The sequence below is a fragment of the Mesoplodon mirus genome, assembly GCF_964341445.2.
Source record: "Mesoplodon mirus genome assembly, chromosome: 4".
NCBI classification, from domain to species: Eukaryota; Metazoa; Chordata; class Mammalia; order Artiodactyla; family Ziphiidae; genus Mesoplodon; species Mesoplodon mirus.
In genome coordinates this window covers 64,636,501-64,649,875 of record NC_138979.1, presented here as the reverse complement: position 1 = coordinate 64,649,875, position 13,375 = coordinate 64,636,501, and the positions used below count along the sequence as shown (strand labels likewise).

Here is a 13,375-nt window from a genome sequence, read left to right as displayed (position 1 = left end):
TCCGCAACGGTAGAGGCCACAACAGTGAGAGGCCCGTGTACGGCAAAAAAAATAAAAATAAAAAAATAATCCCAGAGTATGTAAGGTACATCTAGTAGGCAGTTCCCTTAGATATCTCCTGAGTAACTAAAACTTAAGCTGTCCTAAATCACATTCATAACTTAGCCTTTCGAACTTGTTCCGCTTTGTGAACGTGCAAATAATTTATAATTTAGTGAATGCTCCCTCTCCCTTATCTCCCATGTCCAATCAGTCAGTCCCCAAACCCTGTTACTTTTATCTCCTAAAAAGCTTTTGAATCTGTCCATTTCTTTCTTTTCCTTTGGTCAGTACTATAATTTACGCCACTCGTGTTCACACATGAGTTAGCCTTATACAATGACTGGTTTTACCTCCTTTTAATCTATTCTGCCTTGCACCAACTCGTTCTCAACACTGTAACCAAATTGAGTACACTAAAGTGCAGATGATAAAAATCTAAATTACTTTTTAAAAAATTATTTATTTATTTTTGGCTGCATTGGGTCTTCTTTGCTGCACGCGGGCTTTTTCTAGTTGTGGCGAGCAGGGGCTACTCTTCGTTGTCTGGCCTTCTCATTGCAGTGGCTTCTCTTGTTGCAGAGCATGGGCTCTGGGCGCACGGGCTTCAGTAGTTGTGGCATGCGGGCTTCAGTAGTTGTGACTCGCTGGCTCTAGAGCACAGGCTCAGTAGTTGTGGCACACGGGCTTAGTTGCTCCACAGCCTGTGGGATCTTCCCAGACCAGGGCTCAGACCCGTGTCCTCTGCATTGGCAGGCAGATTCTTAACCACTGTGCCACCAGGGAAGACCTAAATTGCTTTTTAACAAGATTTACAAGGACCTTTCAGGGTCTAGGTCCTGCATCCTCTCCTGTGTTATCTCTTGTCACTCTTCATACCACCATTTCTCCTTTTCACCACAGATCCTCTAGCCAAACTGAACTGTTTTCAGTTTTCCAAATGTACCAGATGATGTCCGGTCTGGGATGCTGCTTCCTCTGACTTTCTTCATGGGTCTTCACTTTTGCTAACTAGTACTCATCCTTAGGACTCGGTTTAGACACCACTTCTGGGGGAAGCCCTCCCTTATGTCCCCATAGGGTTTTTTTTTTTTTAGTGTGTGGAAGGGTGCCCTTCCCATGTGTTCTCTGGGCATTCGGTGATTGCCCACTTGCCCCACTGTGTTATGATTCCCAACTGGATGTGAAATGAATTTCTGTAGAGCAGGGACCGTGGCTTATTTGTCAGACTCCTTAGTACCTCACATTGGGCCTGGCCTGGCATGTTGTTGCTGCTTAGTAGATATTTGTGAAATGAATAAATGAACGAATAAGTGCATGATGTATTAATGTGACTGTTCTTCACTAACAATGCTATGCACAATTATCCAAAGCAAGGCTTGAGTTTTATTACTGGTAACATACTAATTTTTAATATTTTTATGTATGTTTACTATATATTCCTATTTCATTTACTATGCTGATTTTATTTAGGCATAAAACATTTTTAAAAAAATAATTCTTGACTTTCTTTTTATAACCTTGAGATTTATCCCTGCCTCAGGTGGAGGATGCACTATCCTATCTTGACCAAGTGAAGCTGCAATTCGGTAGTCAGCCTCAGGTCTACAATGATTTCCTTGACATCATGAAGGAATTTAAATCTCAGAGGTAAAAGATATACGCGGTTGTACTCAAGCTTTGTGCTTGTTATGTTGATTTTGGAAGGAGGATGTAGCTTATTCTAATCTGCTGAAAGATAAAGGATGCTCTTTTGGGGGGGGTTTATGCTTTTATTTTCATGGGTCGTGCTTTTATATACTGCTTTATGAAAATTGCAGGCCCTAGACCTTTGTTTTCTGCATACAGGTAAATTTTTCTTAAGTAAAATTTTTCTTAGTACTTCATCTCAATCAGGGAAGTAAACTGGTAATGATTAGGCTACTTGCTTTTTGGATTGATTTAAGATACACTAATATTGTGGCATGGATCACTATTATAAAAGAGTAACTCGTCTGAACAATGTAGATAGATACATTATGATTTAAACTGGTGTATCAGAGGTTGTATCTTCCATGGGAATTGAAGTTTTAGACTTACTGCCTGAGTATCTGCTTGATAGGACTGTTACCATGCATGAATGTATATTCTGTTTAAATTGTGACCAAGCCTCTTTGATTATGAAGCTAAATGGCTTTGGAATTTCAGAGTTCTTTGTGTGTCATTAATTTTGTAATATTCAGGTTGATTTTTAGTTTCCTGTGTAGAGAACCTAGTGGAATGTGATTTTTTTTCTTGCTAGGATGCTTGTTAAGCTTGCCACTTTAATATTTGTTTTTCTGTCAGCATCGACACTCCAGGAGTGATTAGTCGTGTGTCCCAGCTGTTCAAAGGCCACCCTGACTTGATCATGGGCTTCAATACCTTCTTGCCCCCTGGCTACAAGATTGAGGTGCAAACCAATGACATGGTGAATGTGACAACTCCTGGCCAGGTTCATCAGATTCCAACCCATGGCATCCAGCCCCAGCCTCAACCACCACCCCAACATCCTTCCCAGCCTTCAGCCCAGTCAGCCCCAGCTCCCGCCCAGCCAGCTCCTCAGCCCCCACCTGCCAAAGTCAGCAAGGTGAGCACTTGGAAAACTCTGCACCATGTGAAATCCATCCCTAGAAAGCACCCTCCTTTGACATTTTCCCTTAGTATAAGACTTAGATAACGCAAGTTACAATTTCATCGGAGGAGAGGCAGTAGTCGCATCCCTATAAGTGGTTCACATTTACATACCACATATTTATGTATCTGTTGAAATCAACACATCAGCAACCGACAAGGACTCTTTTGCCCCCAACTTCTGCTTTTTGAACCCATGAGCGTCCCAACAGATGGCAGCTTTGTGTAGTAGTACTTGGATAGCACAGGCAGAAATGGTCATCTTATGATCAGATTACACTGTTTTCCGCACAGTCATCATTTTACAAAAGTTACTCCATTTACCAGATTAGGTCATATCAAGCTAAGCAGAAGATCTTGTTGATGACGATGATGATGGGGTGTTCTTAGTCTAGAACTGTATTGATGCAGTAGTCACTAGTCACATATGTCTATATTTAAATTTAAATTAATTAAAATAAATTTTGTTTTTCAGTTGCACCAGCTACATTTCAAGTGCTCAGTAGCCTTACGTGGCTAGTGGCTATTGTGCAGGATAGTGCAAATAAGGAACATTTCCATCACCTCAGAGTTTTCTATTGGGCAGAGCTGGTTTAGAAGACTTTTTTTTTATGTGAAGTTAACTGCAACAATTGAATTGTCTTTTTTGATATTAAAGATCTATGTAGAATGAGGGTTTTTTTCCTGTTCTATTTGCACCTGTTCAGCAAGTGAGCTTAAAAATTGCATATGAAAATTCTTCCTTGTAGTTGGAGACATAGCCCACTTTTAAGGTTGTGTTTAGAAAACTGGAGACTGGAAGTTTTGTATTAGAATGTGTGAACCCTCTATACTTCCCACCCTTACCCAGTGTGATTTGAGTTGGGCTAAAGTGGCCTGGCCAGAGTGAATAAAGTATTATATATGCTGATCAGACACCTTGTTTCTCTTTACTTTGACCTTTCTTTCATATGTTAAACCGTCTGTGTTCCTGAGGAGAATAACGACTTTTTCCTTTTAGCCTTCTCAACTACAAGCACATACTCCAGCCAGTCAGCAGACTCCCCCACTCCCACCATATGCATCCCCACGTTCTCCACCTGTCCAGCCTCATACACCAGTGACAATCTCGTTGGGAACAGCCCCGCCCTTGCAGAACAATCAACCTGTGGAGTTTAACCATGCCATCAACTATGTCAATAAGATCAAGAACAGGTTCCAGGGCCAACCAGACATCTACAAAGCATTCCTGGAGATTTTGCACACATATCAGGTAAGACAGTTGCCCTTTCAACCTGTCTTAACCAGGTTGCCCCTCCGGGGATGGCTGGTCCAAGAAGACTTGAATAACCATTATTGTGTCCACTAATTCTTACTGGAAATTAACCAGTTAGAAATTGTGATGTGTGTTTATAAAGCCAGTGTGATTTACCTGACTTTAATTGCCTTGTAGCAGCCAGTCAGGATTTTTAAAGTCACTGCTCTGTGAAATGAATGCTTATTTATCTGGAAAGTTTAAAGAATGATTTGGGTAATATAGTTAATCTACGATAGAAGGAGGAATTTCTCTAATATTTTGTGTTTTATCAGTTGGTAGTGGTCCCCTGAGCATTCACATATACTGCCCTGGTTTTCAAAAGGAATTGTCAGCCACCATCTTCCACTCCTTTCTCAACTTCAAAGTTTGAAGCCAAAACAGGTGCTGAGAACATAGACTTTAATCTTAAGTGCAGCCCAAATAGATAACATACAAAGCCCCTACCAGACATCTCAGAAAGTGTGCAAAAGTGAGTCACTCAAAACAGTGGCCTTCTAATATGATCTCTTCCCATTTGCAATTTCCTATCAGAAAGAGCAGCGGAATGCCAAGGAAGCTGGAGGAAACTACACTCCAGCATTGACTGAGCAGGAGGTGTATGCCCAGGTGGCTCGTCTTTTTAAAAATCAGGAAGATCTGTTGTCAGAGTTTGGACAGTTCCTACCAGATGCCAACAGCTCTGTGGTAAGTTTTATTTAGAGCTACACTGTTGAGAATGGTTATCTTAGATAAGTTAGGAAGCTGGAATCAGAAGGAGACTTTTTCTAAACGAAACTTACTTGCTTTAATGAGGGCATTCATCTCTTTCATGTGTCTTAATTAGCTTTTAAGTAAAACAACTGCTGAGAAGGTCGATTCTGTGAGAAATGACCATGGAGGCACTGTGAAGAAACCTCAACTGAACAACAAGCCACAGAGGCCCAGCCAGAATGGCTGCCAGATCCGCAGGCACTCTGGAACGGGAGCCACCCCTCCAGTGAAGGTAAGAAGGGCGCAGCTGCTCATTTTGACTTTCCGGAGCAATACTAGTGGACAGTGCTCAAGGGTTGACAGTTGGATCCTGGGTATTGGGAGTTAGTTGGTGTATGTCACAGAAACTCAGTGCAAAGCTTTTTATCTGGCTTGTGAAGGAATGTTAGAATAGTGCTAATTGCTCAGATTACTGTACTTTTGAGTTCTTACTGGTTTTCTTTATATTTTCCCTCTTCTTTGCTGGTAGCTCGAAACGGTTTTTTTTGTTTCCTGCCAAGGGTTTCTGAGACTTAATTAATTTTTCCTGCCTTGTGCTAAGAAAGAAGATTTTTAAGTTTGATAATTGTTTCCTAAACAAGTCAGTGGTCTCTGAGGTCCTCTTGTGAGTAAAGCACATATGCTTTGTGGGATCTCTTTGGTTTAGGGGCTTGTCCTGTCCATGGTTCTTTGTTGGGTTGCCAGATGTTATCTGTATCATCTTAATCTCCAAGGAAGGACCTTTGGGCTGTAGCAGAGGGCAGGAGTCTTCAACTCCTGTTAGTGACCTATCACGTGATGTTTCTTGTTAGAGTAAACAACTGATGGAAAGCTGAGCCCACTCCCTTCCTCTTTGACGTGGGGCAGCTGTGCTAGGGAGCGGGCTAGGTGTATATATTGAATGTTGCTTCAGTGAATCCTAAAGCTGTATATAACACTGAAGAGATAGACGTATTGGCAGAATTTAGTTAAAAAATAGCAAAAGCTAGTGGAATTTCTTATGGTAAGAAGTGTCTGGTAAATAAGCAAATAACCACAAAGACTGACCTGTTAGGTGTTGTTGACACTTTTGAAGTACTATTGAAGAACTATTTTTCAGTGTTTATAATGGTTTCTCCTTTTGAGAGCAAGTTGAACATAATAATAGGTTATATTTCTTCACTTTAGTAAGGAGTGTTATAGGAGTAGCAGGAATCAGGTCAGCAGATACAGGCCAATGTTAGTCTCCTCCCACACTGGATTACCCACAGGTGGAAACCCTATATTGGGAGATTAGGATTCCCTATCTACCTTCTCCGGCAGTGTAAGCAGAGGCTATGGCTCCTAAGAGAGTGTACTCCAACATGGCAAAGGTAAACGTGCTGCTTCTCCAAACATTTGTGCATTTCTTCACAGGTAGTTGAGAGGTGGCTTTTTTAAAGTAAAATTTTTTTGTGTGTGTGGTACGCGGGCCTCTCACTGCTGTGGCCTCTCCTGTTGCGGAGCACAGGCTCCGGACGCGCAGGCTCAGCGGCCATGGCTCACGGGCCCAGCCGCTCCGCGGCATGTGGGATCTTCCCGGACCGGGGCACAAAGCCGTGTCCCCTGCATCGGCAGGCAGACTCTCAACCACTGCGCCACCAGGGAAGCCCTAAAGTAAAATTTTTGCCTGGTAGTTACGTATGGCCCATTCATTTGCTTTGAAAGAGCAATCTTAAGTTGGTCTGAGTAGATATTGCTCACAAGGCGGTTATTCCTCCTGTTAGGAAAATAAACTGTTTGTGTTTTTTTCATGAATTTTTAATTGAACGATTAAAAGGTAAAGGTTAAAGATTGATTTCTGTGTATTCCAGATACTTTTACAGCCTCTTCTGCCTCCATAGCTAGGAAGACAAGGCAGTGGCGTTAGGTTCCAAATAAAGTTACTTTTGGCCCGTGGAAAAAAGTGAGGATATTAATTCTAACGTCAGAGTAATGCTGTGACCATTTATAGAGAGAGTATTTGGGAAGTAGAATGATCTGTGAAACTCTGGGAAAAAAACTGACAGGCAATCTAAAATAGAGAATCTAAAATAGAGGAGTGGAAATTTTTTAGGATGTAAAGCAAGTCAGTGGCTTGAATTCTCTCATTTGTTGCAAATTAGTAATCAGTGGTGGTCAGTGATGGAACCTTAGAACAGAGACGAAAATAAAATTCAGAGAGGGAATTCCCTGGTGGTCCAGTGGTTAGGACTCGGCTCTCTCACTGCCGGGGGCCCAGGTTCCATCCCTGGTTGGGGAACTAAGATCCCAAAAGCCAAGAGGCTTGGCCAAAAAAAACAAAAAGAAGAAAATAAAACCCAGAGAAACCCATTCTTTGAATCTTACATGTTTGTGTTTTTCCTTTTTTGCAGAAGAAACCCAAACTGCTCAGCCTCAAGGATTCTTCTATGGCAGATGCCAGCAAACATGGTGTAGGAACAGAATCATTATTTTTTGATAAGGTGAGTAAATGAATGAATTGGATTTAAAATTAGCTACTAATGCCGAAAGAAAATCACCCTGTCCCCAGGAAGATTTTGTTTTAGAGGCATCAAGCTGATTACGACTTTCTACTTTTTAATATAGTTTTCAAATTGTAGGTCCTTTCAGTCTATGAGAACTATTAGTACAGCTGGAGAAATGGTAGCATTGTTTGCTTCAGTTTTGTGAAGTAGTTGCAGCAAAACACAGCATTTGCCATGGTGGAAGGAAGCTTTAAAAGAAATGCATGCTATTACTCTCAAAAGATATCTGGAACTCCCTGTTGTAGCTATCCAGATCTGTATAGTGGGGAGTGTCAGTGCACCAATTGTTGAGGACTTAAGATGACTTTTAACCTTCTGATTGCTTGTGATACTTACTTGTGGTATCATGGGAATTCTGATTTAACTGTATGTTTTCAGAGCTCCCCAGGTGATTCTAATGAGCAGCCAGAGTTGAGATTACTGGTCTGAATGGTGTTGTGTTGTGTGGTATGTGCCTGACTTCCTTCTTGGAGTCAACTTGATTAGCAGGCTACTTTCATCATGGTAGCTGGCAAACATCAGACTTCTCACTGGCAGGAACCAGCCTGGATTGATCTGGTGGTGACTTAACCTGTCTTGCACCTCTGGGGTTTTTTGTTTGTTTGGTTTTTGTTTTTTTTTTTTTTTTTGCAGTACGCGGGCCTCTCACTGTTGTGGCCTCTCCTGTTGTGGAGCACAGGCTCTGGACGTGCAGGCTCAGCAGCTATGGCTCACGGGCCCAGCCACTCCGTGGCATGTGGGATCTTCCCGGACCGGGGCACGAACCCGTGTCCCCTGCATCAGCAGGCAGACTCTCAACCACTGCGCCACCAGGGAAGCCCCTCACCTCTGGGTTTTTGCAAAAGGGCAAATGATTTAGCATCTCCATGATTGGTGCCTCCCGATTGCTCTCTGCCTGTGTGAGCTGTGTTGCAAAACAGTTAAGCATCCCTGGCTCTGACTTGAACCATTTTTGAGGGCAGCCCAGGCACTTGGTGCTTTTGAGGCAAATGTAGAAGTCCAGGTCACAAACAACAAATGGTAAGGAAAGGGTGAGGGACGGGGGACCGAGTAAGTTAATTTTTAAAAGAGTGGTGGTATTTTTTTTGGTCATTTTTGAAGTACTTATTTCTTAGAGATACATACTGAAGTGTGTGTAGATGAAAAGTCGGGAGTTTGCTTTAAAATTCGGTGGTGGGGGAAATGGGCATAGATGAAACAAAATTTACTATGTATTGATCATTGTGGCTGGGTGAGTACAAGAGGTTCGTTAGACTATTCTGTCTGCTTTTGTATATGTTTAGAAGTTAATAAAAATTAAAAGTAAATATTCGTCATTTGCTCTGAAGGTACACATTCGGTATAGTGTCTACTGATTGATTGTTATGAAGAGTATATGGGAGCCTGGAGAAGGGGTTTTTGATAAACCGCTTGGCTTGGTGTGAGGGTCTCCACCCCCCACAATACTAAGTACATATCTATATATGAAATTAAAAGTCCAGATTGCTCATCTAGCCAGGCTAGTATTACTTTGTCTATGCCATTTTTTTTTTAGCATTTTGGATATTAAAATTCTCAGTATTATAAATGGAGAAAGGAAAAGAATCAGGTCAGAGGACAAAAGTACCTTATTTTAAAAGGTCATTATTCAAGATTACCAGAGTTCGAAAAGAGTGTTGTCAAAGATTCTTGCTGTACATACCTGTTAGGAGAGGCAATAAAAGCTTGGGTAACTCTGATATGGTCCAGAGAATCAGGCATGTGAGACGGTGAATGTCTTCTTTACTCCAGGATCTCTTTTTCAGAATTTTTATTATGGAAAACTTTAAACATGTGAGATTAAAGTGAACAGTAAAATGACTCCTCATGCCACCGCCATCCAACCTCAGCGGTTCTCAACTCCTAGCCGGTGTACTTGTTTCATGTGTACTCTTACTCTTATTTGGGGACAAATCTCAGATAATGTATTATTTCATCCATAAGTATTTTACTAAGTTTCCTTTTTAAATGATACCTTTTTTCAAACATAAGCATTAACACATCTAAGAAAACCAACATTGATTCCTTAATATTGTCAAATACAGTTCAAATTTCCTCAGTCTTTTTTTTTTTTTTTTGCGGTACGTGGGCCTCTCACCGTTGTGGCCTCTCCCGTTGCGGAGCACAGGCTCCGGACGCGCAGGCTCAGCGGCCGTGGCTCACGGGCCCAGCAGCTCCGCTGCATGTGGGATCCTCCCGGACCAGGGCACGAACCTGCGTCCCCTGCATTGGCAGGCGGACTCTCAACCACTGTGCCACCAGGGAAGCCCCTCCCCAGTCTTTTTTTTTTTTTTAAGGATTCCATTTTATTTTTTTTTTTTTAAACCCACATTTGTTTATTTATTTATTTTTGGCTATGTTGGTTCTTCACTTCTGTGCGAGGGCTTTCTCTAGTTGTGGCAAGCGAGGGGTCACTCTTCATCGCGGTGCGCGGGCCTCTCACTATCGAGGCCTCTTTTGTTGCTGGAGCACAGGCTCCAGATGCGCAGGCTCAGTAGCCATGGCTCACGGGCCCAGCCGCTCCGCGGCATGTGGGATCCTCCCAGACCAGGGCTCGAACCCGTGTCCCCCGCATTAGCAGGCAGACTCTCAACTACTGTGCCACCAGGGAAGCCCGTCCCCAGTCTTTTAAAAGCAATCCAGGATCTCTTGATTCCTTGCTTAATTATTTTTCTTTCGGCTGTCTCCATAAGGTCCGAAAGGCTCTGCGGAGTGCAGAGGCCTATGAAAACTTCCTGCGCTGTCTTGTTATCTTTAACCAGGAGGTGATCTCTCGGGCGGAGCTTGTGCAGTTAGTCTCTCCATTCCTGGGGTAAGTGGAGTCAGGAGCTTAGCCCTGATGTGTGATATGGAGGTGAAATAAAACTTAGTTTGTGGGAGTATGTGATAGGCAAAATTAATTTGATTGTGGTGGGTCAGTTGACTCATAAAATGTCGGTGTCAAGAGACTCCTCTGGGAAGTCTTCTAGTTCAACTTTGGAGGTGAAAAAATAGGCAGAGAGGGCATTGGCCAAGACTAGTAGTCTCCTGATCCCCTGACCAATGTTGGAGGTTTTATAGAGACCAATCTCTTCCAGGGTTCTAGAATCTTGACTTTGACAACCTAAGAATTATCTGAACATTGAAGCAATATTTCTTTTTTTTTTTTTTTTTTTTTTTTTTTTTTTTTTTTTTTGTGGTATGCGGGCCTCTCACTGCTGTGGCCTCTCCCGTTGCGGAGCACAGGCTCCGGACGCGCAGGCTCAGCGGCCATGGCTCACGGGCCCAGAGCCGCTCCGTGGCATGTGGGATCTTCCCGGACCAGGGCGCGAACCCGCGTCCCCTGCATCGGCGGGCGGACTCTCAACCACTGCGCCACCAGGGAAGCCCTGAAGCAATATTTCTGATTAGAAAATGGCTCGTTATTGCCTGGTACAATTCTTCCATCACCACCTTAACTGGTCTTAGAGCACTCTATAAGAAAAGGAGAAGCCAAGTATTCAGAAGCACTGCTTCTTAGGCAGGAAATAATAATCGTCATTGGAATTTGTCCAGTGGTAGTAGAGTTCTGAGCCAACACCAGATAGTGGTAGTCACACCTCAGGATTACTGCATCATGCTTCTAATTGCTCACCAATTTTTGGTTTGATTCTTCAGGAAATTCCCAGAATTGTTTAACTGGTTTAAAAACTTTCTGGGCTATAAGGAGTCTGTACATCTGGAAACCTTTCCAAAGGAACGAGCCACAGAGGGCATTGCCATGGAGATAGATTATGCCTCTTGTAAACGGTTGGGCTCCAGCTATCGAGCCCTGCCAAAGAGTTACCAGCAGCCCAAGTGTACAGGACGGACTCCTCTCTGTAAAGAGGTAAGGCCTTCCTGAGAAAGGATCAGCCCTGAATCCGCAGCTTCCTCCAGAAGGGAGTGGTACCTGGGATGGAGAATTTACATGAATGAGGAAATCAAAATGCTTTTCTGTCTTTTTTCAAAAGAAAATGTTTTATACCTTTATTGAGAGCCTTTTTCTTACTATCTTTTAAAACTTGCTAAAGGTGAAACTTGTAATGTTAACTGCTTCTTCCCTCCCCTAAAGTTTTGTCTTTTTTATTGAGAACGCTGAATCACCCGAAAACTTTGTTACACTTTTGTTTCAATTTCTCTTCTTTTACCCAAAGGTTTTAAATGATACCTGGGTTTCCTTCCCCTCCTGGTCTGAGGACTCCACCTTTGTTAGTTCCAAGAAAACTCAGTATGAAGAACATATCTATCGTTGTGAAGATGAACGTTTTGAGGTACAAGCTCCTTTATCATTTGAAATTTGGGGAAATGGGAGATTCGGAACAAGAGGATATCTTAAATACCTGGGAGGGTTGGTTTTTTAAGACAAAGGAGCGAGAGGCTCACGTTCTTCTGTGGTAAATGCTTATTGTATTTACCATGTTTTACGACTTTGTCAAATATATTAGTAATGTTTTTATGACAATTGTGACTTACCCTTTGTAACTGAAATTATCCATTGATGGCTGAATAATACTCCTTTGAATTTTCAATAGGGTTTTAAAGGTTATTTTGTCTACATGGTATATAAAATCAGTATCTTAAGACCTAGTGGGCTTTCTTGCAGCTGTTTTAAATTATTTATCTTTAAGTGTGTATTATTTTTAGCAGGTATCTTAAAATGGTTAGCAAACCAGGTCTCCTGTGAGAACTGGAACTCCTCTTTCATATTTCTGATATTGATTTGGCTCCATTTGAAAGAAAGTTGAGTTAGGGACGTTATTTTAAAGTAGTTGGGAAGGGAGGAGCTGGAGTGAAGAAATGAGCTGGTAGAGAGCCCCAAAACCAGGAGTGGGAGTACTGAAAATGGACTCAATTCTCAGTGTGTTTAAGTGTCTAGTTCACTGATAGCAACAAAAATAGAATGTTAACTGTGCCTTGAGAGGTAAAATTACGTGCACCCTATTTAATGTATTTATTATATAAAACTGACTGCCCCTGCTCATTCATATGGATGGGAGATATTTTGCTCCTTTTTTAATCCATACTGATTTAGCTCTCTGCCAGTTATCCCCCTTCACACTTGCTTCATCTGTTTCTGGCATGTTTTGAATGAAGAGACCCATGTTGCTTGGCCACTGGCAGGCGGTTGGCCATCTCTGCCCCAGTGTTTATGAGGAGCTTCAACCATTTGCAGAAAACTCAATCGTGACAGATGTTAACTTCTATAGAAAGTTTTATCAAGCTAAAGAAAGCGTTTCTTTTTTACCTATGTTTAGTAAGTTTAGATGATGTGTGAGAAAGCAGAGACTGGCCTCTGTTTTTGAAAGGATATTCCTATTCTCGACTAGTATGCCTGCAAATGAGAGGCAACAGCCTCATTTCCCACTTGTTATTACAGGAGTGAAGACGCAAGAAACGAGTGTGTGTGCACATGCACGTGCTTAGGATTGGATGGGATGGACTAGTTTGAATCCTTTATACATCAGGATAGGTTAACATTCCTGCAATACAGACAACCCCCAAATCTCAGTGGCTTAAAAAAATAGATTTATTTCTTCATCATACTACATACGCATGATATTTAGCAGGACATTCTGCTCCTCAGAATTACTTGGGGACCTAGGCTGACAGAGTGCCACCATCTTGAACAGTGCCAGTGACTAGAGGGAAAAAGAGCTCAGATGGATCTTGCACCTTTAAATGCTCTAGCTTAGAGGTAATAGACATTACTTGTTTTTTTTTTTTTTGCGGTATGTGGACCTCTCACTGTTGTGGCCTCTCCCATTGCGGAGCACAGGCTCCAGACGCGCAGGCTCAGTGGCCATGGCTCATGGGCCCAGCCGCTCCGTGGCATGTGGGATCTTCCCACACCAGGGCACAAACCCATGTCCCCTGCATTGGCAGGCAGACTCTCAACCACTGCGCACTAGGGAAGCCCAATAATAGACATTACTTTGACTCACCTGTGCAAAACTCATTTGCCAGAACTAGTTGCATGGCCCTATCTAATCACAAGGGAGCCAGGAAGTTCAATCCATCATTTATCCATAACTGGGGAAAAGCAGGGGGGGACCAGAAATATTTGACAAAATGACTGCCGTAGTCCTGAAACTACAAAAATTAGGAAACACACAGA

The 13,375-nt window shown here is 42.4% G+C and overlaps 1 protein-coding gene across 4 annotated transcripts in view; it reads left to right on the top strand.

Moving 5' to 3' along the window:
- Positions 1-13,375, top strand: part of SIN3A (SIN3 transcription regulator family member A) — a 67,156-nt gene that overhangs the window by 29,707 nt on the left and 24,074 nt on the right. For all 4 annotated transcript variants that reach the window (XM_082617881.1, XM_082617880.1, XM_082617882.1 and 1 more), the window contains exons 4-12: positions 1,583-1,689; positions 2,365-2,647; positions 3,692-3,943; positions 4,520-4,672; positions 4,812-4,970; positions 7,090-7,179; positions 9,954-10,072; positions 10,897-11,107; positions 11,415-11,531. In XM_082617881.1, the coding sequence (XP_082474007.1) occupies positions 1,583-1,689; positions 2,365-2,647; positions 3,692-3,943; positions 4,520-4,672; positions 4,812-4,970; positions 7,090-7,179; positions 9,954-10,072; positions 10,897-11,107; positions 11,415-11,531 (1,491 nt within the window). The remainder of the gene's footprint in view (positions 1-1,582; positions 1,690-2,364; positions 2,648-3,691; positions 3,944-4,519; positions 4,673-4,811; positions 4,971-7,089; positions 7,180-9,953; positions 10,073-10,896; positions 11,108-11,414; positions 11,532-13,375) is intronic.